General features: G+C 34.9%; 1 protein-coding gene across 6 annotated transcripts in view; it reads left to right on the top strand.

Annotated features, from left to right (window-relative positions):
- Positions 1-23,152, top strand: part of thrab (thyroid hormone receptor alpha b) — a 250,974-nt gene that overhangs the window by 212,658 nt on the left and 15,164 nt on the right. For all 6 annotated transcript variants that reach the window (XM_087276190.1, XM_087276187.1, XM_087276191.1 and 3 more), the window contains 4 exons: positions 6,380-6,480; positions 7,853-8,000; positions 12,883-13,088; positions 22,694-22,840. In XM_087276190.1, coding sequence (XP_087132316.1) covers positions 6,380-6,480; positions 7,853-8,000; positions 12,883-13,088; positions 22,694-22,840 — 602 coding nt within the window. The remainder of the gene's footprint in view (positions 1-6,379; positions 6,481-7,852; positions 8,001-12,882; positions 13,089-22,693; positions 22,841-23,152) is intronic.

Below are 23,152 nucleotides of genomic sequence, written 5' to 3'. Positions count from 1 at the left end.
TTTTTTTGTACTTTAATCTAGAGAAGTACTCAAATGAAAATTCTGGGCTGAAACCAAAACCAACATTTCTACATGCATTAGCCAAAAAACTAAACTATTTATTATTTTATTAAGTAACATAAATAAAATGTGTAAGATTTTGAAAAATGTATCTTAGTAAATCAAATTATACTGATTCTAAAAAAACAACAAGCCAATAAAGCAACCACCTGTTACTGACAGTAAATGTGTTGAAAGTCATAATTTTACCAGCATTGTCATAACAACAGAATTGCACTCTTGCAAGCAACAGGAACAAGTGCTACATAGAAATAATTAATTGAGCAGACATTGTTCCCCTTCGGATGGGTAACTCCAATGCTATGTGGAAACTTCCACTATGGGGAATTTCGTCAGAAACCAATCATCTAAAAGTGTATACAATCGGGCCAATGAAATGCCAATGAGTTTGCGGCATCAGCGTGCACAGCTGGCATCAATGACAATCAGCCATGCTATAAAGACTCGGCTAGTGCAATGCTCAACTTTCCAACCTGTGTCTACAGAAAGATATCGAGAAGCAGCTTCTCCCGGTCCAGAGCGCATGTACGCAGTGGCAGACGGTTGAGCTCGGCTTTTCAACCTTGCCTGGCGTCCTTTGGGTCAGGTCCTCCCAGAGTGGTTTGTATATAGGAAAATAGCTTTCCTTAAATAGCAACACAGCTATGCAGCCCGTCTTTTTGAAGACGTCACTCCGACCATGCATTTCTGGATGCGATAGTTTCCTGTCCCCAGATGATGGGCACGAGCACAGCATTTCATGTCTTGGGGTCCAGCATGTTAATGCGGTACTCGGATGCAGTGCATGCCGTCACTGTGATGTCATGTCTGTTGCGCAGGAAAGATTGCGGATCGCTCATGCAAAAAAGTGACCCACCTCAGTTGTCCCCCGCACTGCGGTTGGCACTTGGGCAGATCTGAGGGTTACAGTGAGAGTAAATCCCCCGCCTTCGGGTTGCAGACGTCTCGCTCTTCCACGCGCTCCATCCAAGCTTCAGGTGAAGAGATGCGCTCCGTCTTTGGATGGTCGCTCTCTCACTTGATGACACAGAGAATCAGATGTCCATCGCTGTATCGAAAGATGGGCTGTCATTGTCTGATGAGGATGCAAACCTGCTCACTCCCTCCCTCCGGGTTGGATAGCACGGCGTTAGCATCTAAAAAGCAGACATGATGGCCGTGCTTTCCTGGGCTGCTTCGGCTGTGGGCCTGGTGATGGTTTATCAGCCCCGCGAAGGGACCTACTAGTTAGGTGTTATGTGGAGGATAGAAGGAGGCAAGACCTTCAAAAGTTCCGTCCCCTTATTCCCGGAAGTGCACAGTAAGCTCAAGCAGTTTTGAGGGCTCTTTTTTTCTGCCCGATCTGCATGCGCTTCCATCCTCATCATCCTTGGGGGGTGGGCTGTCAATGTCTGATGAGGATTCGAACCCGCATCCTCCCTCCGGGTTGATGAGCGTGGTGTCGAATCTAGAAGCAGACTTTGTGGCCATGCTTCCCCAGGCTGCTTCAGCCATGGCTCTGGAGATGGTTTATCCCCCAGCCCCGCAGCCGGACCGACTATAGGGGTGTAAAAACCTGGCTTACGCAGTGTGCTCAGGAGCAATTGACTATGCACAGAGACAAGAAGCTCTGGCACATCCACCTGTTGGGGTTTCAGGTCAACCGAGAAAAGAGCAAGCTCGCCCCTGTGCAGAGCATCTCCTTTCTCGTGTTGGAGCTGGACTTGATCACCATGAGGGCACACCTCTCACGAGAGCGCACCGAGCTAGTGCTGAACTGTCTGAGAGAGTTCGACAGAAAAAAGGTGGTCCCCTTGAAATCATTTCAGAGGCTCCAGGGGCATATGGCATCTGCTGCATGTCACGTGGACACACACAGAGTGACTGTCACTGTGCTGTGTCACCCCGCCCTCACCCCCTGGAGGAACCCCTCCTTCCTACGGGCCGGAGAGCCCCTAGCTCAGGCTTCCAGGTGTGTTGTCGTTTCAACAAATGCTTCCAGTACGAGTTGGAGAGCCGTGTGTCGCAGGCATGCCGCTGTGGACCTGTGTAGGGGAACCCAGCTGCATTAGCATATCAACTGCCTAGAGCTGTTGGCAGTGTTTCTCGCTCTACGCCGCATTTACTGGTGCTGAGGGGGCAACACGTGCTGGTCAGAACAGACAGCACAGCGACGGTAGTGTATATCAACCATATGTGGGGTATGCGCTCCCGCCGTATGTCTCAGCTCGCTCTCACGGCAGCTCCTATCCTTGAGAGAATGGCGACTCCACCCCGAGTCTGTTCAGCTGATATGGGCACACTTCGGGAAGCCCAAGTCGACCTGTTTGCTTCTGCCAAGAACGCCCATTGAGAAAGGTTCTTTTCTCTTACCGAGGGCTCCCTAGGCATGAATGCACTGGCCAACAGCTGCCTTTGGGCATGCGCAAATATGCGTTTCCCCTAGTGAGCCTACTCGCGCAGTTACTGTGCAAGGTCAGGGAGGATGAGGAGCAGGTCTTGCTAGTTGTGCCTCTCTGGCCCGACCAGACCTGGATATCAGAACTCTCCCTCCTCGCGACAGCCCCCCCTGGAGGGGCTTTTTGAGAGAGGACCTACTCTCTCAGGGACAAGGCACCATCTGGAACTATTTTAACCCTATTTTATCAGGTTATTTTTGACTCCCTGAAAAATTTTGCTAAACCTGAACAGGTAAGTAAGGTCCAGGAATAGAAATGCTATGTACCTTCGCCACAACAATTGTCCCTTAGCTGTTGAGCTTAGCTGAGTCTCTTCAGCTAGAATTGCACTAGCCGCGTCTTTATAGCATCACTGATTGTCACTGACACCAGCTGTGCATGCTGACGCCGCCAACTCATTGGCATTTCATTGGCCCGATTTTATACTCAGAGTATGATTGGTTTCTGACAAAATGCCCCATAGTGATAGTTTCCACATAGCATTTTCATCCCTGCCCCACCCCCTCGGGGAACGAAGGGTTACTTCAGTAACCGTATTGTTTTTCAGGTAGGCATATGTGGTTCATTCATAGATAATTATATTTGCACATTAATGGAATATCCACAGAGTAGAATACTGAACGATTTTGAACTTTGACCATGATGCATACGCAAGCTAGTTTAGGGTGCTTTTGCTTGCTCTTGCACTTTGGGCGGCCCTAACACGGTGCAAGCCATTGAAAAGAATGGGTAATATAGTGCAGCACTTTCCATGTCCAGTGTGAAACATTTCAGACCTTGCAGAGATGATAGCTGAAAGAATAGTGAAACAGTGAGCCGAACACGGCAAGGCATGTATGGGTGAGAGAGTGTATGGGTGTTTCCCAGTACTGGGTTGCAGCTGAAATCCGCTGTGTAAAACTTATGCTGGATATGTTTTCAGTCGCTGTGGTGACCCCTGATGAATAAAGGGACTAAGGTGAAGAAAAAATAATGAATGAATGATAACTTTTTCCACTTACACCTATAAATGAGAAGTTGCAGATCAGCAACAATATGCTTAATGCTATTTAAGTAATGAATACTGAATACAGGAACAATTAATTTGGGTTCAAACAGACACAGAATATGAACTTTGTTTACAGGTTTTAAATGCCTTACGAGGGGAATGGTCAAGTAATTACTTTTAAACAACTCATCCTCCCAAGATGACAATGTACCTGAGAAATGCTTTTTTTTCCTAGGCCATCTTAGCACCTCCTGCTGGTGACCTTGTGAATTCTAATGTAACAAGATGAAATTGTCTTTTCACCTTTTTTAGTTTTAATCTTTCAAGATTAAAATATCAAGTACTGTACAAAAATAACAATAATAATAACAACAAATAAGGATTCTTAATTGTTTCTTTTTTTTTAGCAATTTCCAATACTGATTTAGATGTAGAATGAAAGATTATTCAAGGTTAAATCTCACATCAAATTTTATATTCTCAATTTAAGCTAACTCAATGAAAGCCTTAATTAAACCCAGATTTATACATGTGTTTGGAGAAATGCACACTGCTCTCTGACTTCAGCTGTCCATTTGTTTGGATGTTCGTGTGTGCGTGCGTGTGCGTGTGTGCATAATATTTCACTTGAGTAGTAACAGTGGATATGGCTTGTGTGTATCACAGAAGTGCTTCTGTACATCCAAATCGCAGTGCTATGAGTGTGATATTGAAATTATAGAGCAGTTAAATGGCATGATTGTGTAAACAAGAAATAAACAACCAAACAAGTCTTAAAACACTTTTAAAGAGCAATTAACAGCTCAACAAGACTAATTCAAAAACATGACCTTAGAGCTTAAATAATTTAATTCCATCATATAGACTACTGAAATGTCTTTGTCATGACAAAACAAAGGAAGTCACTCATAGATTTGGATTATAATGCCAGACATCATGAAATAAAATCAATATGTCAACAGAGTTCTGTCTGTATTACACTGCCACTTCCTGGAATTCACAAACATTGATCCCATAACTAAATTATATAGTATAATACAGTAGCATTGCAATGCAAACTTGAGACGGATTGACTGCAAATATGATTTACCTTGATTTCTGTATTTTTCTTTGTGTATGTGTCCATATCAAGACATATATTAAAAAATAATAATTTATTTTGTTCTTTTGAATTTTTCTTCTTTATTTTTTTCTTTATTTTTTTTGTATATAATATTTAACAGTATTACAATTGTACAGTTTTTGTTCAAATAAAGCCAGCCAAGGTACACTTTTTAACAACACAACACAACACAATTGCACAATTAACAACTGCAGTATTTAAAAATAGTGCATCGAGGCTATATTATTTAGCTTTGTGTATAGTAATATAAGTAATATTTAATTCTGTACACAGTACCATGTGTGTAAAGCAATAATGTATACATTGTAAACAAAAAGATTCATAGAATTCATTTGTTGAGTGGTTAAAGCAGTCTACTACCTTTAGACAAGTGGCTGTTTTTCCTGTTGGACACACTGGTGTATCTGAACTGCTGTCAAGTGTCACTCTTAGAGTCATTCAAGGCTCTTCAGGGTTTTCACCAGTCAAGGTTAACAAGACAATGTCTTAAAAAGTACTCATAACAATGAAATATGTTCTTTCTGAACTATTCTAAACTCAATGTTTATATGACTGATGATGAATATGAATAATGACTGTTTTCCACCAATGAATTAGAGTACACCCTAGTTTTAGGAAAAGATTTCCTTAAAAGTAAATCTTTAAATATTAGGCTTGTGTATTTCTTTAGCATTGTTATTATTTATCTTTGCATTGCATTTTTTTTGTTTACTTGTTTTACTATGTTTCACCATGCTTTAGTTTGTTTTGCTCTGCTTTTTGTTTTGTTTTGTTTTGTTTTGTTTTGTTTTGTTTTATACTTCTGGCGTTGTGTTTTATTTTGATACAGTATGTTGTTTTAGTTTGTTTCTTTGAATATCAAGTTTTATATGTTTTAATATGTTTTTATATGTGTTTTGATTTCTTTTGCTTTTTGTTTTAATGATATTTCTTGTTTGCATGTTTCTGTGTTTTATTTTTCTTTTGTTTTGCTTTTATTGGGGGTCAATCATGCTGAATGCACTTTTTGCATTGAGGGGAGCATCTTTTGAATGGTTTACTAATGGCCGCAAGCGTTTTGAGTGCTGCTTACGCCCCCTGCGCGCCCTGCGTTTTTACTGTTGCGTGCTGTGCACTCGCAATTGGAAAAAAAAAAGTAAATTCTTAGCAGAAAAAGTGCGTCACATCAGTTACATTTTTTTCATTCTCCAATCAAATGAAAGCAGAGGCGGGTTTTGGTTGAGGTTATAACAGTGTTTGTGTTGTCAAGATGACTACAGAGAATTTTTAAAGATGAAGGAGAGTCTAGTGGTCACTGTTTCAACTTCTTCAGAGCTGTATTACTTTACAAATCTTGAATATCATAATTTTATTAAGTATTACAATTATAACAACATTAACAGCAACACTCGCGCATTCAGTCGTTGCCTAGTGACATAAAAAAGCACACCATGCTTTTTTTCTTGTCAATAAAAAAGGCAGTGTGGTGCACCGTTTTTGGAACTTAAAAGCGTGTTCTGTGTGACCGGCCCCTTACTTTGATTGTTGTTTTGATTTGCGTTGTTTTGCTTAGCATTTGTTTTATCTGCTTTACTTAGATTTGTAATTTTGAGTTGAATGTTATGCTTGCAAACATTTATTTTTGTTCATTTGCTTTGCTTTAGGTTTGTTTTTTGTTGTTTTGTTTTGCCATTTTATTTAGCTGTTTTTGTATTGCTTTGCATTTTTTGAATATTAAGATCAAATACTTGAATTATTTATTTAACCTTCTATTTATTCATTGCATGGCAGGGTACATCCCCAGCTATCTGGAGAAGGATGAGCCGTGTGTGGTGTGTGGAGACAAAGCTACCGGATATCACTACCGGTGCATAACCTGCGAGGGCTGTAAGGTTGGTCATCTCTGCTATCGCTTGTGCACAGTGACATCTGTTAACAGACACTTCAGGCTCACAAACACAAATAAAAACTCCACTGTCACTTTATATAGAATCATAGTGTGGAGCTGCTCCAAGGTTTTCAATGAAACATCCTGCCATCATTTGTGAAACTCATACTCCTAGCATATTCAAACTTGTCATATCAGAACCCTAAACAACATCTTATCTGCTGTCGGTCTCCCTGTGAATTGTGAATGACAACTGCGCTGTGAAAGTCTGTGACTGTGACTCCTGTCTAAACAGGCTGATCTTGAGAGAGATTTGAGAGTTTGAGAGTTCCCCTGCTACAAAAACAAAAACATATTGTTCAGTTTACTAATAGCAGGCTTCCTGTAAAATACTTCCTAAAACGTTGTCAACGAGCTAATGTTTTTGATACGGAGTTCCAACGCCTGGCTGCTTGTTTTTTTGTAGTTTTTATTACTTTGCTTTTTTAATTTTTTTTTTTTTTTTTTGCTGTATTTTCCGTTTCGCATTTGTGTTGTTTTACTTCTCTTTTTTAGTTGTTTATTTTTTTTTTTTTTTGTTTATTGTTTCGTTTTTGTGTTGCTTTGCTATTCTTTTCTTTTTATGATTTTTAGGGACTGCAAATTGGCACACATATCAAATATGCCAATACCTTCAATTCCTTCAAAAAAGTCTCTTGGAGCAAAATCTAAAACTCAAAAGGAAATTGGATATTTTTAACTTTCTTCAAAAAAAAAAAAAAAAAAGTGCAGTTTTTGCCATTTCCAGGTGTTGTACTTTAATGAACTCTTCCTAGGGATTTTATCAAATCAACACCAAAATTGGTCCTGACCTGAACACGTATGTACATGCCAATTTCCAGGTACAGCCACCATTCATAGCGCCACCTACTGGCAACAGGAAATGGCATGTTTTACACTGTAACAAACTCTTCCTACAAATTTTATTAGATCAATATTAGTCTAATCCAAAGGCCTTTGTTATGCTAAATTGTGAAGAGTTCATCCTATTCATCCTTAGGCCACCGAGTGGAAGTGAGCCTGGGTGTGAGGTTCATTTTATCGCTACTTGCAGCTTTAATCTTTACATTGTTGTTTGTTTGTTTATTTCATTTGTCATTTTAGTTTTTTCTTTTTTTTTTTGTTAAAGCATTCACCTTTTTAACAACTAGTAAGGCTCCAAACATGCTGATAACATTTTTTTTAAGCAATATGTCACTTAAATCTGTATGTTGATACATTTACAGCAACACAAGATAAAAGGCACTTTGTAGTTCACCTGTTTATGTGGCACAGGAAGCACAGTATATGACAGAAAACACCTGTCCCTAAACTCCCTCTCTTTCTCCTTTACTCAGGGATTTTTCAGGCGCACCATCCAGAAAAACCTTCATCCCTCTTATTCCTGTAAATACGATGGCTGCTGCATTATTGACAAGATCACCCGCAACCAATGCCAGCTGTGCCGCTTCAAGAAATGCATTGCTGTGGGAATGGCCATGGATTGTAAGTGCCAATGCACACACACATGCAAATAACATGTAAAACCACTGAACATGCAAAAACACACACAGACAAATGAAAACATATGTGTTAGAATATGGGTTTGCATCAAGACCACTGTGATTTTAAACATACTGTTGATGACTTCAAATTAGACAACTAGCAAGTAGCTTATATAAAAAAACATTGATGATAATCTATAAACTATTTTAGATTATGATCAATACCCGAGGCCTGATGTGGTATTTAAAGCCCCTCTCACACTGCTAACTGCACACCTTAGAATGTTCAACAGTGAATCAAAATAAAGCATTCAACAACACCAAAGTGTGAAGTTTATTAAATTTTACTCAGTAATATTTGTAAATTGGAATAAAATTACCAGAGCAACTTCACACACACTACTAATGTTACAAATATTAATTCTGAGAAATAGTAGGAACATATTGTTTGGTATTTTTAAATAGGTCCTGTTCACACATGATCTCTTCAAAAGATTTCTACTGGTGATTTTCTAGGAAAAGTCAGTATGAACTGTATAAAATGGAACTTATACAAAGCGCAGCGGCCTTTACACTTTTGGTGTGTTTTATTTTCTAACAATAAGTGGACTGGAGTCAAAAATTTCACTCATACTATGGTTACCACACTTAAAGACATTGTTCATATGTTATATTTCAACCTTTTTACCTCGTCCATAGCCTTTTTTTTTTTTTCAAAAGTAAAGCAACTACATCAATAAAGTAATTAGAATAAAGTATCTAAAAGTAAAGTACTTTAACTCAAATCAGCAAATTAAATTGAGTGAAGTATCTAAAAGTAAAAAACTTTCAGTTACTAAAGTAACTCAATGTATCTATAAATACCTAAAATCAATAAAGTACTAGAGAAAGTAACTAAATGTAATGTAACTAAAATTAGTAAAGTAACTAGAGTACAGTAATTACTAGAGTAAAATATATAAAAGTAAAGTAACTAGTTAGTAAAGTAATTAAAGTAACTAAAATCAGTAAATTACTAGAGTTAAGTAACAAAGTAACAAAACTAAACTAAAAAGTAACAAAACTAAACTAAACAAAACTAAAGTATCTAAAAGTAAAGTAGCCAAACTTAGTAAAATAACTAGAGTAAAGGTATCTACAAGTACAGTTACTAAAATCAGTAAAGTAACTAAAGTAACAATGTAAAGTAATTAAACTCTGTAAAGTAACTAAAGTATCTAAAAGTAAAGTAACTAAACTCGGTAAAGTATCGAGTGTCAAGTAACTGAATGAATAGTAACTGAAATCAGTAAAGTAACAAGAGTAAAGTAACTAAAAGTAAAGTAACTAAAATCAATAAAGTAATGAGAGTAAAGTAACCAAACTCAGTAAAGTAACTAGAGTAAAGTAGCTAAAAGTAAGTAACTAAACTCTGTAAAGTAACTAAAAGTAAAGTAACTAAACTCAGTAAAGTAACTGGAGTAAAGTAACTAAAACTAAAGTAACTAAAATAAAAAAATTTACGAGAGTAAAGTAACTAATATCAGTAAAGTTGCTAGAGTAAAGTAACTAAAAGTAAAGTAACTAAAATAAGTAAAGTAATGAGAGCAAAGTAACTAAAAGTAAAGTAACTAAATCAGTAAAGGAACGAGAGTAATTTAAAGTCAAGGAACTAAAATCAGTAAAGTAACCAGAGTAAAGAAACTAAAAGTAAAGTAGCTTAACTCAGTAAAGTAACTAAAGTATCTAAAAGTAAAGTAGCTTAACTCAGTAAAGTAAGTAGGGTAAAAATATCTACAAGTAAGGTAACTAAAATCAGTAAAGTAACTAAAATAACAAAGTAAAGTTACTAAACCCAGTAAAGTAACTAAAGTATCTAAAAGTAAAGTAGCTAAACTCAGTAAAGTAAGTAGAGTAAAAGTATCTACAAGTAACTAAAATCAGTAAAGTACCTAGAGTATCTAAAAGTAAAGTAACTAAACTCTGTAAAGTAAAGAGAGTAAAGTAACTTAATGTAAAGTAACTAAACTCAGCAAAGTAACTAGAGTAAAGTAACTAAAATCAGTAAAGTAACCAGAGTAAGGAACCTAAAAATAAAATACTGTAACTAAACTCAGTAAAGTAACAAGAGTAAAGTAACTAAAAGTGAAGTTACTAGAATCAGTAAAGTAACAAGAGTAAAGTGACTTAAAGTAAAGTAACTAAAATCAGGAAAGTAACATAGTAAAGTAACTTAGTCAAGTAACTAAAATCAGTAAAGTAATGAGAGTAAAGAAACAAAGTAATGCAACTAAACTATGTAAAGTAATGAGTAAAGTAACTTAAAGTAAAATAAATAAATTCAGTAATTACTAGAGTAAAATATAAAAAAGTAAAGAAACTAAATCAGTAATAAAAGAACCTAAATTTAATAAAGTAACTAAAGTAGCTAAAAGTAAAGTAACTAAAGTCAGTAGTGTTAGAGTAAAATGAATAAAAGTAATGTAACTAGATCAAAGTAACTTAAAGCAACTATAATCAGTAAAGTAACTTAAAGTAACTAAAGTCAATAAAGTAACTAGAACAAAGTATCAAAATTAACTAAAATCAGTAAATTACTGGAGTTAAGTAACAATGTAACTAAACTCAATAAAGTAACTAGAGTAAAGTAACTAAATGTAAAATAACTAAATCAGTAGTGTTACTAGAGTAAAATATAAAAAAGTAAAGTAACTAAAATTATTTAGCGTAGTTATACAGAACTGTAACAGTTAAATGTTTAACAGTGAATCAAAACGAAGCATGCAACAGCCTCTTAGTGTCAAGTTTATTAAACTTGAGAACAATTCAAAACGGAAGCATTTGAATAATCCAACAGTCTGTATTAGATCAGTAGTGCAGTCCTGCTTATTCCATACGCAAAGCACGTTGAGAGCGAATGTACATTAATCTTGTGCAAACTGAGTTGCTTATTCAGGGGAGTTCCCCTTACATATGTCTATATGCCTCAACATATGTACAGCACATGTTCAGCTCAGTCCACATTTCTTCTTTCTCTGTCACTCCCTCTCTCTCACCATGATATAATGTTTTATGGATGTCTCTTATTTCTACTTTGATCCCTCCTCGATGCCCTTACTCATTCTGTCATTGCAATTCTGCACTGCAAAATCATTCTTCTTTTTTTAGAATGTGTCTTTTTTCCAGGAAAACATGTTTTAGAAGTTAAAATACAACAATATATCTGTTTGGGGTTTTTATTTTTCATAATCGTTTATGATGTCACTGTTATAATAGTTTGTTTGTTTTGTTTAGTGTTTTGAATTGCTATGCTTTGATTGGTTGTTGTTTTGAGTTGGGCTTCTATTTTGCTTCATGTTGCTTTGAATATTTGATTTGGTTTTGCTTTGCTTTTGTTTTGTTTAGTCTTGTTTTACATTTTTTGTTGTTGTCGTTTTATTTGCTTTACATGTTTTGTTTTTGTTTCCTTATATAGTTTGTTTGTTTTAATTTTTTATAATGTTATTATTGTATATTGTGTTTTTAATTATAGTACCTTTTGCTTTATTACCTACTTTGTTTTCCTTTACATTTTTAACTGATCACTGCAAAGTTTTCACTTCCATAATTCAACTTGAATAACAACATTTCAACATATTTTATTTTTCACTACAAGTAGTGACGCTACTAGCTTAACTACATTTGTCAGTACTACGTGGTGGCAGCATCGCTACATTCTAAATTAAATAACTTTTCAGTAGTGAAGCTATTTTTTTAGTTAAGTAACATCCTAAAGTCCACACAGATACATTTACCGATCACAAATCAGTAAATGACGGCACCAAGATTCATGGAGCTGTGAGGCCGGTGTCTAGGCGATGAAAATAAAATCCATATGATGGCAAGAATGATGATTTCTTCTTCTTCCTGTATTATCGTGGTCAACAGCAAACTTTTTGGTCAGTTACTGCCACCTCTCGCTCTGGAGCTAAATTTTAAGTAGAGTAGCTAATAGCTTAGATCACTACATTTTGTAAATAGCTTGCCCAACACTGGTAATTAGCATTTTGTTTTATGTTTTATATAAAACATTCACCTCTATTAACAACTAGTGAGATTTGTGCTTAGAAAATGACTCTGCAAATCAGAATGCAACTCAATTCATGTAGTCTTTGAAAACATGCTACAATTGAAGTCAGAATTATTAGACCCCCTGTTTATTTTTTCCCCCCAATATCTGTCTAACGGAAAGAAGATTTTTTTTCAACACATTTCTTAACATAACAGTTTTATTAACTGATTTATTTCGTCTTTGCCATGATGACAGTAAATAATATTTGACTAGATATTTTTAAGACAATTCTATACAGCTTAAAGTGACATTTAAAGACTTGACTAGGTTCATTTGGTTAACTAGACAGATTTGGGTAATTAAGCAAGTTATTGTATGGCGATGGTTTGTTCTGTAGACTATTGAAAATAGCTTAAAGGGACTAATAATTTTTAACTTTAAAATGTTTATTTTTAAAATAATTCTTGCCAAATTAAAACAAACAAGACTCTTTTTCAGAAAAAAACATACTATCAGACATACTATGAAATAACAGACATAACAGAAATTCTTGCTCTGTTAAACATCATTTGGGAAATATTTAAAAAAGAAAAAAAATCAAAATTGGGGTTTACGGTATATTATACAAAATGTTTATTCATAATGGGATATTTTGTTATAGGGGTTAGTTTCTCCTAATACTTATGTATTTTCTTTTATACTTGAGTATGTTCTATTATGAAAATATGTTATCATTTAATAAATAATAATAATAATTATTATTATTATTAATAATATTTTAAATTATTATTATTGTGATTATATGAGTGAAATTTACTTAACTGGAAGTAACCAGTTTTTCTCGTTGGTGTAGTGGTACTAGACGACAGCAAGCGGGTCGCGAAGCGGCGCTTAATTGAGGAGAACCGTGAGAAGCGGAAGAAGGAGGAGATGGTGAAGACTCTGCAGAATCGGCCAGAACCCACTAGCTCAGAGTGGGAGCTGATCCGTGTCGTAACAGAAGCGCATCGCCACACCAATGCACAGGGCTCGCACTGGAAACAGAAGCGCAAGTTCCTGGTGAGTAAGCACCTTCTGTCAACATGTCTACTGTTTGCTGCTTCATATTTCAGAAAGAGGTTATTTGTTTGGTTTGCATGTTTTACAAATACAATTTGCTGTCAAATGTTCAGAACAAACACATAACACATAATCCTGAAGAATATTGTTTTCACTTCAAATTTCTCCCAGTAGTAAGGACAAATATATACAATCATGAAAAAGTCAGTTTTTTTCTAGGTCAGCAATTTTTGTTATTAATATTAAATGTTAAATAAACTTTTAGTTTATCAAAATTAAATTTTTATCATTGTATGTTTTTATTTTATTATTATTATTATTATCATTATTATTATTACGTATGTTAGGTTACATAAATGGTGTCTGGCTGAATTGAAAAATATAGTTAATTAGATTGCAAGCTACTGTAATTTACTGTTACTGTTTTTGACCTTTTTTTTGTCTCTGCACATGGCATTTAGTAACATATTTAGGGCCCTATAATACATCCGGTACAATAAGGCGCAAGACATGTTTGGCTCAATTTGTTGCTATTTTCAGACCTAGTGCTACCCTCATTTTCATGTTTTGCGCCATGTTGTTTAAATAGCAAATCCATTTTGCCTCTTTGTGGGCCCATGGATGAGCTGGTGTAAAAAGGAGGTGTGTTAAGCCGCATTTTTGGTGTGTTGATATTTTTAGGAACTGAAATAGAGTGTGCCCTTGACCAACAAAAAGATAGTCTAAAGTCCAGCGCTGGGCACGTTAGTTATGCGCCGACGCAGGTCCAAACACTTACACATTGATACACACAGAATGTACAGCAATACACAAATATCTTTACATACAGATTTTTCAGTTTTTTCATGACAATTTGCTGAATTATAAATGGTAGTATTATTTATAATATGCATATTTGTATTTGTTTTAATAAAAACAAATTTAGATCTGTCCACCTGTCAGGTTTTGGAGACATATGCATCACCATATGGGGCATAGGAATAGGACGTGTGTTTGGATATAACTCAGTTTTTTGACCACACTTCGTTATTATTGTTCATGTATTCGTTTGCTGGAAATTACAACTGAATTTAAAAAACAGTTTTAAAACAAATCTTTGCGCTTAACAAACAAAATTAAATCTGTAGGCTAATGGATGTCTTCAGTGATATTTACAACACCATTTCCTTATCCACAAAAGGAGTAAAGACTTAAAGTAAAGAGAAAATATAGAGGCCTAATGAAGGAGGCTCATTCTTTATCCTTGAGCTGTAGTTTTCAGTTTTTCAACTTTACCTTTGATTCAGTTTTTATCACCTATAAAGTCCGCCATGTAAAAGCAAATACGCCATGGTGCGATGCAACTGAATCTTAAAGGTAATGGGAGATGCCACTCTGGTTAATTTAATGCACGTTATGCTCAAAACACACCTATAACTCATTAAGAGAATAAGCACAACCCTGTTAGACCATGCGCCGTGGTGCAAAGCGTATTTCCCATCCTTACAACATTAAAAGTGGAATCGGACGTGCCCTTAATGATTTTGCACTATGCGTTTTAGACTTTGTGCCTAGATCATTAAAATAAAGCCCTTAGATCGGTGTAAAAGAACCACTATTTCATGCATCAATGATGTATTAAGATTAGAATCTAATCGAGGAGATTAACAAGCCCCTTGAATTAAATAAAGTAATTTAATCTGCTGAAACTTCCAGTCAAGCTTCGCTTCAGGCTTTAGCACAATAAACAGATGTGGGCTGACAACACGCTATTAAAGACGTATTTTATATATTCTTTTCTTTTTGTGTGCACAGTGCTCATAGATCATGGAAATTCAGCTTTTTAGTGAGTGAAAGTCAAAGATTTTGACATTTGGCTTAGAGTGAGAACCCTGATCTGAGTTTTATCTTCCAAATTTCAAGCCCTGCCAAGGACCATTTATTTATTGTTATTAACATTATGTGCTGATACAGAAAACCATAAAATTCAAAAGGCTATCTTAAATTTTTCACATGGTTGTATGTTTGACTGAAGGAGAAAAAAAATAGCATGTTTGTGTGTGGTTTAGTTTATTGCATTTATTTATAGTTGTAAAGTCTTTTCAATAAACTTAATTTCAGTGCATCACTATGGCCTCGTTTGTCAAAAAAAATGATGCATCGGCTTATTTCTGATGTTCTGAAGTATGTGCAGAGATGCAAATCAGTGATCGTGTATTAACTCGTCATTTTTCCAATTGCCATTAGACTATGCGTATGTCTGAAACTGAATGGGCGTCTGTATGCTGTATGTTTCCAGTTCAGACAGCAGCACTGATTATAATAGCTTTTGTTTGCTTGTGTCGGCTGTAGACAGATTTCAGCTGTTTAAAAATAAACCTGTGCGTTCCTGAGGCTGCAGACTTTTGGAGGGCTGCGCAGAGGCTGTAGATTTCCACAAACAGCACAGTGTCTTTTGATGATCCCTGACATCTTAAACTTTCTTCTTTCCAGTTTAGAAGTGCTTTTGGAATGCCTGACGCAATCTGACAGCCACTCTTAAATCACTTCCACTGTGGGGCTTCTGAAAAGATCATGTAAAATAGGAATCGACGTGTTGTTTTTGGGGTAGTCAAATGGCTGTACTTTAATTTGAAAATCGGAACAAAACTTTATTACGCCTTCATAGAATATAAAAAATAGTCATATTTTAATGAAATCCACACTTAATAAATGCAGTAAATCCAATGAAACTGGCAATTTTCTAGTGATCACTTGTTTTCTGTATGTTTTAAGGCAAAAAAAAAAAACATTAGCAATATTTCCCAAGAACAAAGACTCAACACATTTTAAGCTTAATAATTTGACAAACTAAACCCTAATAAGGTTTATTATTATTATTATTATTATTATTATTATTATTATTTATTTATTTATTTTTTGCAGGGTACAAATTAACACTTTTTGGTTTTGGCCAAATAAAGAACAAAGTAATGGGGTTAGACAAACAATTTATTTTTTTTTTTTACCAACAACACACAAGTCTCTCTTCCAAATGAGCACTGAAAGTATAATCACCGGACCTATGGTTTCTGTGCAATATTGCCAAAAGTGCCATGGGTAAAAATGGTACTATTTACTTCAACTGCGAGGCAAGTTGTAACAGACGAGGGTTATTTGTAACATGTCCTTATAAAGTCAGATTTCACAAAATTAATTGAATTCAGTTTACTTTAAATAGTATATTTCTTACTTACTTACATTATTTTTATTCTACATAGCACATCATGTATATTTATTTATATGTTGTATATACACATTTGGATTTAATTGCATGTTTATCCATTATTATACAATGCATTTATTTGCGTTATTAGAAATAAATTTAATAAAATTCTATTAAAAAAGATTTTTTACTAAAACTTTTTTTTTATTTAAAACGTTTATAACATTATATTCAAAGTTTAACATTTATTTTGTTAGTATAATTAATGACCAAGTGTGTGGCTTATTTGTAACACCCTATTATAACTAACGCCGCTGTGTTGTGTTTTCCTCAAAACTGGCTAGCAGTCACTCTGTGTTTTTTACAACTTTTAAAATAGTTAAAAAATCTTTTAGCCTTGAAGACAGTAATCACATCAATATAAGATTTTACGCACATACTTTCAAAGATTTATTTAAATAAAAAAATAGAGAATAATAAAAAATAATTTTATCCCGCAAAAATGGTTCCTCCTGTGTTTCTCATTCAAATTTTACTAAACTTTTTCAATAATTGGCAGGAGCACATCTGCCGACATTGTGGCAAAAACCTCAGAAGCATGCCATGGTTAATACTTAGCTAATATCTTAAAACTCTGTGTTACATTTTACCCTGCGTTACTTTGTGCCCTGCACTCCTCTATTTTGGCATATACTATCCTTCAGCTTTAAGTGCAATGTAAAAACTTTACTGGTTTAAGTAGGTTAGTTAAAATTGTCTGTAGTGTATGTGTGTGAATGAGTGTGTTTGGATGTTGAATACATGACTGTGTAAAACATATGATGAATAAGTTTCGGTTCATTTTGCTGTGGTCACCCCAGATTAATAAAGTGACTCAGCCGAAAAGAAAATGAATGAATGAATGAATGATCTAAGAGCCAATCACACAACAGAAATGTGTATCAATAGAAATCTGAAAGTGTGCTGATATTAGAGATGTATCGAATTTTCAGCCACCGAAAATGTATCGGCCGAAAATAAGTTATGCCATTTATTGGAGCCTCTCTTTTTTGTGGCTTCAGTCATTGTTGGGGTACTCCTAAATCTGGTAGCATTAAAAACTTATATGAAAATGTACATCGTCAATGTTCAATATGGAAATAATTATCGAGATTACATTTTTTCCATATCTCCCAGCCCTAATAAGAATGACTAAATTTCATACAGGAGTAACAGTGCTATCTGTGTCTGGCACAGGAGTCAATTAATGACTCTGATATGTAAACATTGCTTTATTTCTGTGCATGCTAATTTAGTTTGCAAGTAATAAAATTGAAGCGTTCTGTCAATGCTTGGGTTATAATAGTTTAACAAGGTATTATATGATATATGATACTGTATAAGTCAGGTGTGGTGGAAAACGTATACATGTCATATAATTTTGTCTATTTGCCATCTAAATACAAAATATCATTAAAGCTGGAGGTATTTTGACCAAATTCTGACAGAATTAATTTTGCTTGAATTTTTTTGATACACAGTGATTAAGAAATACTGTGAAAATGTCCTTGCTTTGTTAAACATTTCAAGAAGAAAAACATGTTTAGCTGAAGCAAAAAAAAAAAAAAAAAACTATTGTAAAACTAAATGTGTGTTTTAGCTTAGTGCGTTTATGTTATTTCTCTGTCTGTCCACTGCTTGTATTTTAGTTTAGCGCATCGATGTGGCCTTTTCTGTCAGTACAGATTAGCATTTGTTTACACAGCTTGCTAATCAATGTAATGAGTGACAATAGCAGTCTGCATGTATCAGTTGTGGCTGGCCAACAGCAAGTGTTAAAGCAACTGTTAGTGACGGGTAGAACAGGAATGCGGCGTTGCCATGCAGAGCTTTTGTAAAAGCCTCCGTGTTTATGAAAAAGGAAGGAAAGAGAGTTTAGACAGTATTAATCGCTCATTGGTTGGGACAATATGCCACCCACTGTGAAAGGTGGCAGGATAAAGGAAGAGAAAATGGAAAGGAGGAGTTTAGGGGAGACACAAAGGCTCTGTTTTGAAATCAAATAAACTGCCTTCCCAACATCTTAAAGAATATTGATTTTAATGTGACCTTATTATGGATTATAAAATGTTCATATTTTAGTTTTGGGAGTCCATATATTTACTAATGCTGGGAAAAGATTATTCACGATTAATCACGTTCCATTATATATATATATATATATATATATATATATATATATATATATATATATATATATATATATATATATATATATATATATATATATATATATATATATATATATATATATTAGCCCTATTTATTTTTTCCATAATTTCTGTTTAACGGAGAGAAGATTTCTTCAACACAGCTGAAGACATAAGAACCTCATTTCTAATGGCTGAATTATTTTATCTTTGCCATAATGACAGTAAATAATATTTGACTAGATATTTTTAAGACACTTTTATGTGACATTTAAAGGCTTAACTAGGTTAATTTGGTTAAAAACGGCAGGTTAGGGTAATTAGGCAAGTTGTTGTATAACAATGGTTTATTCAGTAGATTATCGAAAAAAAATATAGCTTAAAGGGGCTAATAATTTTGACGTTAAAATGTTTTTTTTTTTTTTTTTAAACTGCTTTTGTACTAGCCAAAATAAAAGAAATAAGACTTTCTCCAGAAGAAAAAATATTGTCAAACATACTGTGAAAATTTCCTTACTCTGTTAAACACCATTTGGGAAATATTTTAAAAAGAAAAAGAAAACTCAAAGTGGGACTAATGATTCTGACTTCATCTATATATATATATATATATATATATATATATATATATATATATATACTGTGAAGTTAATATTTTTTTATTATATATATAACATATTATGTACATATATAATATGTAACAAAAAGTGATTTTAGATAAAGACACAATATGTAAGATTCTCTGTTAGAGATTTATAGTAATCAATGTGAAATCATGGGAATTGTCATAGTCCCATCCACATTTTATGAAAAATCTATCTGATATCAAGATCATAGATGGGATAATGAACTAAAATGGTGACGAATTGATTTAAACCTTTTAATTTGACCAATGAAATTCACATTCTTATTAATTAATATGCTAAAATGCACGTACTGTACAATCCATTTTATTCATCCACTCATTTAATGACTGCTCGAATCGCTCACAAACTATCAATTGTGCATATTTTATTAGCAGAAGGACCTTTTTTTTTTTTTTATAAATCTAAAGTTGGTTTTCTTAACCCACCCATTACGGGCGCTATCAAAGACTTGACACGTACCAATCTAAACATTCAGCTTGTGCTAAACCTTGTTATGATCATCCACTGGGGACAGAGAAACCACTTCCCCGTCCGACTGAGAACTCCTATAAAATGGCCCATAAAGAATCCAGCCTATATAACCTTTACTACCAAGATATGCCTCCAATAACAGAGTTCTGCCGAGACCCTGAATGACCCCGATAAACTGCAGTCTTGCTCTCTGGGAATGCTTGCCCCGTTCTGTCCGCAGTCCAACTGGGCTGTTTTAAGATCTCTGTAGTGAAAAACAGTGATGCCAAGTTCTCAGCAGTGAGAAGGCCAGGCCGGACCAGCAGAGGGGATAGTTTACACTGCGCTGCACTGGGACGCATCCAGATCCCACCTCCTGGAAGAACAGACGCACACACACTTTGCTTTATGCTTGTTAAAACTTACACAAATACACGAGCACGGCACCATTAAAACAGTCCCGTTTGACTGAGACAGCGCATGTAAACACAAACACACAAATGTTAAAGTTCCTCAGAGGCACGTTTACTGGACAGATTCCTTTGTGTTTTGTTTACCTTCTTGACATTGAAGCTCTGTGTGGTCTTTGCTGTTATTTTTGATCTCTGAACTTCATGTGAGGGCTTTCTTTTTAGGAAAGCATGATGTTGAGCAGTTTGAGTTGTGTTTTTGTATGTTTGGTTGGTTGGTTATGATATTTAAGCTATGATAATTAAGCTTGAATATAAAAAGAATATAATTTTTTTTTTAATCACAAATAATAATAAAACACAAAGGCCAAACATTTCTGTATCTCTGTGAAATAAGCGTTTTTTAAATTGTTTGTCTATAATGAAATGTTTTTCCTGACAAAACGAGGCTCATAAGTGGTAATGTTATTAAGAGTAATTATGCAAAGAGCTTATCTGACACAACTGAAATGCCTTGAACCTTGTTTGCTTTCACAATGAAACAAAAAACGTCTGTGTGTAGGCCAGCGCTGAACTTTTTTTCCCAACAGTCTTGTTTTGATTTCAGGGTCTTTGTTTATTGCTGTCTGTTTGCTTTATCAAAAAAACAAAGAAATAAATGTGATTGCACAGTTTAAAGTCTTTAGGGACCGTCACAGTTGTGCTGCCTGGATGATGTCACTTACTATGCACAGACATACTATTATGACAAAATTGCACAAAAAATACCATAAAATTGCTTGGGTAAAACATTTAAAGCGGGTCTGGTGTCCAAACATATCATACTCATAGCAGTGCGATATGGCTGGATATCATGCCTTAGTCTCCCACCAGTGACGATATACAGCCATATTGCACTGCTACAAGTGTGATATTGCGTTTATACAACAGTTTAAGGGGGCAGAATTATTAGCCTCCCTGAATTTTTGACCACTTGTTTGTTTTTTCACCAATTTCTGTTTAACGGGGAGCAAATTTTTTCAACACATTTCTAAACATAATAGTTTTAATAACTCATCTCTAATAACTGATTTATTTTACCTTTGCAATGATGACTGTAAATAATATTTTACTAGATATTTTTCAAGGCACTTATAGAAAATTAAACACAGGTCTCAAAAATCACTTTGTACTAGGAACTACTTTCTTCTGCCATTCATTGACATCTGCAGCTGACAGCAGAAACCATTGCTCATTCACAGTCATTTTAGAGCTAGTATTTGAATGATTCTCTAGCGTAATATCTTAAATGATGACAAAACTGGTAACTTTGCTGACATTTTAAGATGATAAGGCTGAACGACATGTAATGCCATACAGATATTTCCCAGTATTTCTCTGTTGCAATCGGAAGATCACAATAACCGCAAAAAAAAGCCAAAGCAAAGCAAACACTACTAGATTTCTATTCTATAAATACAGCTCTACAACTTAAGGAGAGAGATCAACTTAGAATGTCACTTACAGTACCTGATCTATAATGATTTTATCAACTGTAGTTTGAAATACGAAAAGAAAACGCAGTTTTTCTCCCCTAAGAAATTATTATGCGGCCTATGTCGCCATCTTGTGGCTTTTTATTTCTGAGATGGTGCTTGGGCGGAGTAATACACAAGGGTGCAGAGGCTGTACGAGTGCTGACATTGCTTTAATATCTCATTGCTATCAACCAATCAGAATCCAGAACCAGACAGAATTGTTGTATAAATATATTTGTTGTATATATATTTCTTTTCCCATTATTTTTTTTATTTCCTTTTCTTTTTTAATTTATTTTTATAGCAACATTTATTTGGTGACTTATTAAAACTTTATTTAAGGATCATGCTGCAGCCTGAACAAATAGGCTATTCAGTTATTGTAATTTAACTATTTATATTTAAGCCACCAGGTTTGACCCGTCAGTCAGCAAGACACTTTTAATAATTTAAAACATATTTAAAAAAGTGGTATTATCACACATTTTTACAGGACAGGTCATTCTGTTTTTAGTTTTTGCATAAATACATTTGTTATGCTGAATAACAATGAAACATTACATCATTCTTGACAATAAGTGATTTAAAACATTAAACTAGCCACTCTGCTTGCGTTAAATGTGTTTTCTATGAATGTATAATCGCTTGTGTAAATTTAATGTGACTGGAACGTTTTATTTCCCTTATTTCATTCCTGACATTGCATTCATTTGTTATTCTCGTATGTCAGAGGTGTTGATTGCAGCAAAAACAGACTGCAGATAGAGTAATGCAGTCCGTGAGTCATAGCCGTGTCTCACATTCAGAAAATACATATGCAGCGGCCAGAATGTAATTCTGTAATTGCAGCTCTGCCTCCTGAGGACTTATAATTGCCTCTATTCTGACTCATGTAGCACGCCTCTTAGTGCATACATAGAATGTTGCCAGGGTTGCTTGGCCGTATGTCCAGAGTTTTTTTTTCTTTCTTTCTTTTTGCATGGCTGACCTCTAATCCACCCTAAGGATATCAAACACTGTGGTTTTTCCAAGGCTATCAGCATACATGACTGCAAAGCCAGACCCCACACATGCACCCCATTCTGCGCAGCTGTAGATCCATTCATGTGTTCCTCAGTGGAAATGCATTAGGTTGTTTGCAGCAGAAGCTACTTTTATGTTTTTCTGTCAAGTAAATGAACCCTATGTTGTTCTGTCTGTGTCTGCAGCCAGAGGATATTGGACAGTCTCCGGTGGCCCCCACATCAGATGGGGACAAAGTGGATTTGGAGGCCTTCAGTGAGTTCACCAAGATCATCACCCCAGCCATCACACGCGTCGTCGACTTTGCCAAAAAACTGCCCATGTTTTCAGAGGTGAGCGAGCTGTTTTGGATTTGTTTTTGATTTTAGGTAACACTTTATGGTTACAGTTTATTTTAAGGTTTCCTTGTTACTATAATGAGTAGTTACTTAATATTTGGTTAGGGTTATGATGCCGGTTTGGTGCATGTAATTATGCATAACTATTTGTAATTACATGGAATGTGTAGCAAGTATACCTTAAAATAAAGTCTCACCCACTTTATATTACTGTGGCCTTGGTACACATGTTGCATGTGTTCATTGTACTTATAGCAAAAAAATATATATATGTATAAATGCATTCACCCAAAAACATTGCTTGCT

The sequence above is a fragment of the Danio rerio genome, chromosome 12 (genome assembly GCF_052040795.2).
Source record: "Danio rerio strain M-AB ecotype USA chromosome 12, GRCz13ab, whole genome shotgun sequence".
Classification (NCBI taxonomy): Eukaryota; Metazoa; Chordata; class Actinopteri; order Cypriniformes; family Danionidae; genus Danio; species Danio rerio.
This window is presented reverse-complemented; position numbering and strand designations above follow the sequence as displayed.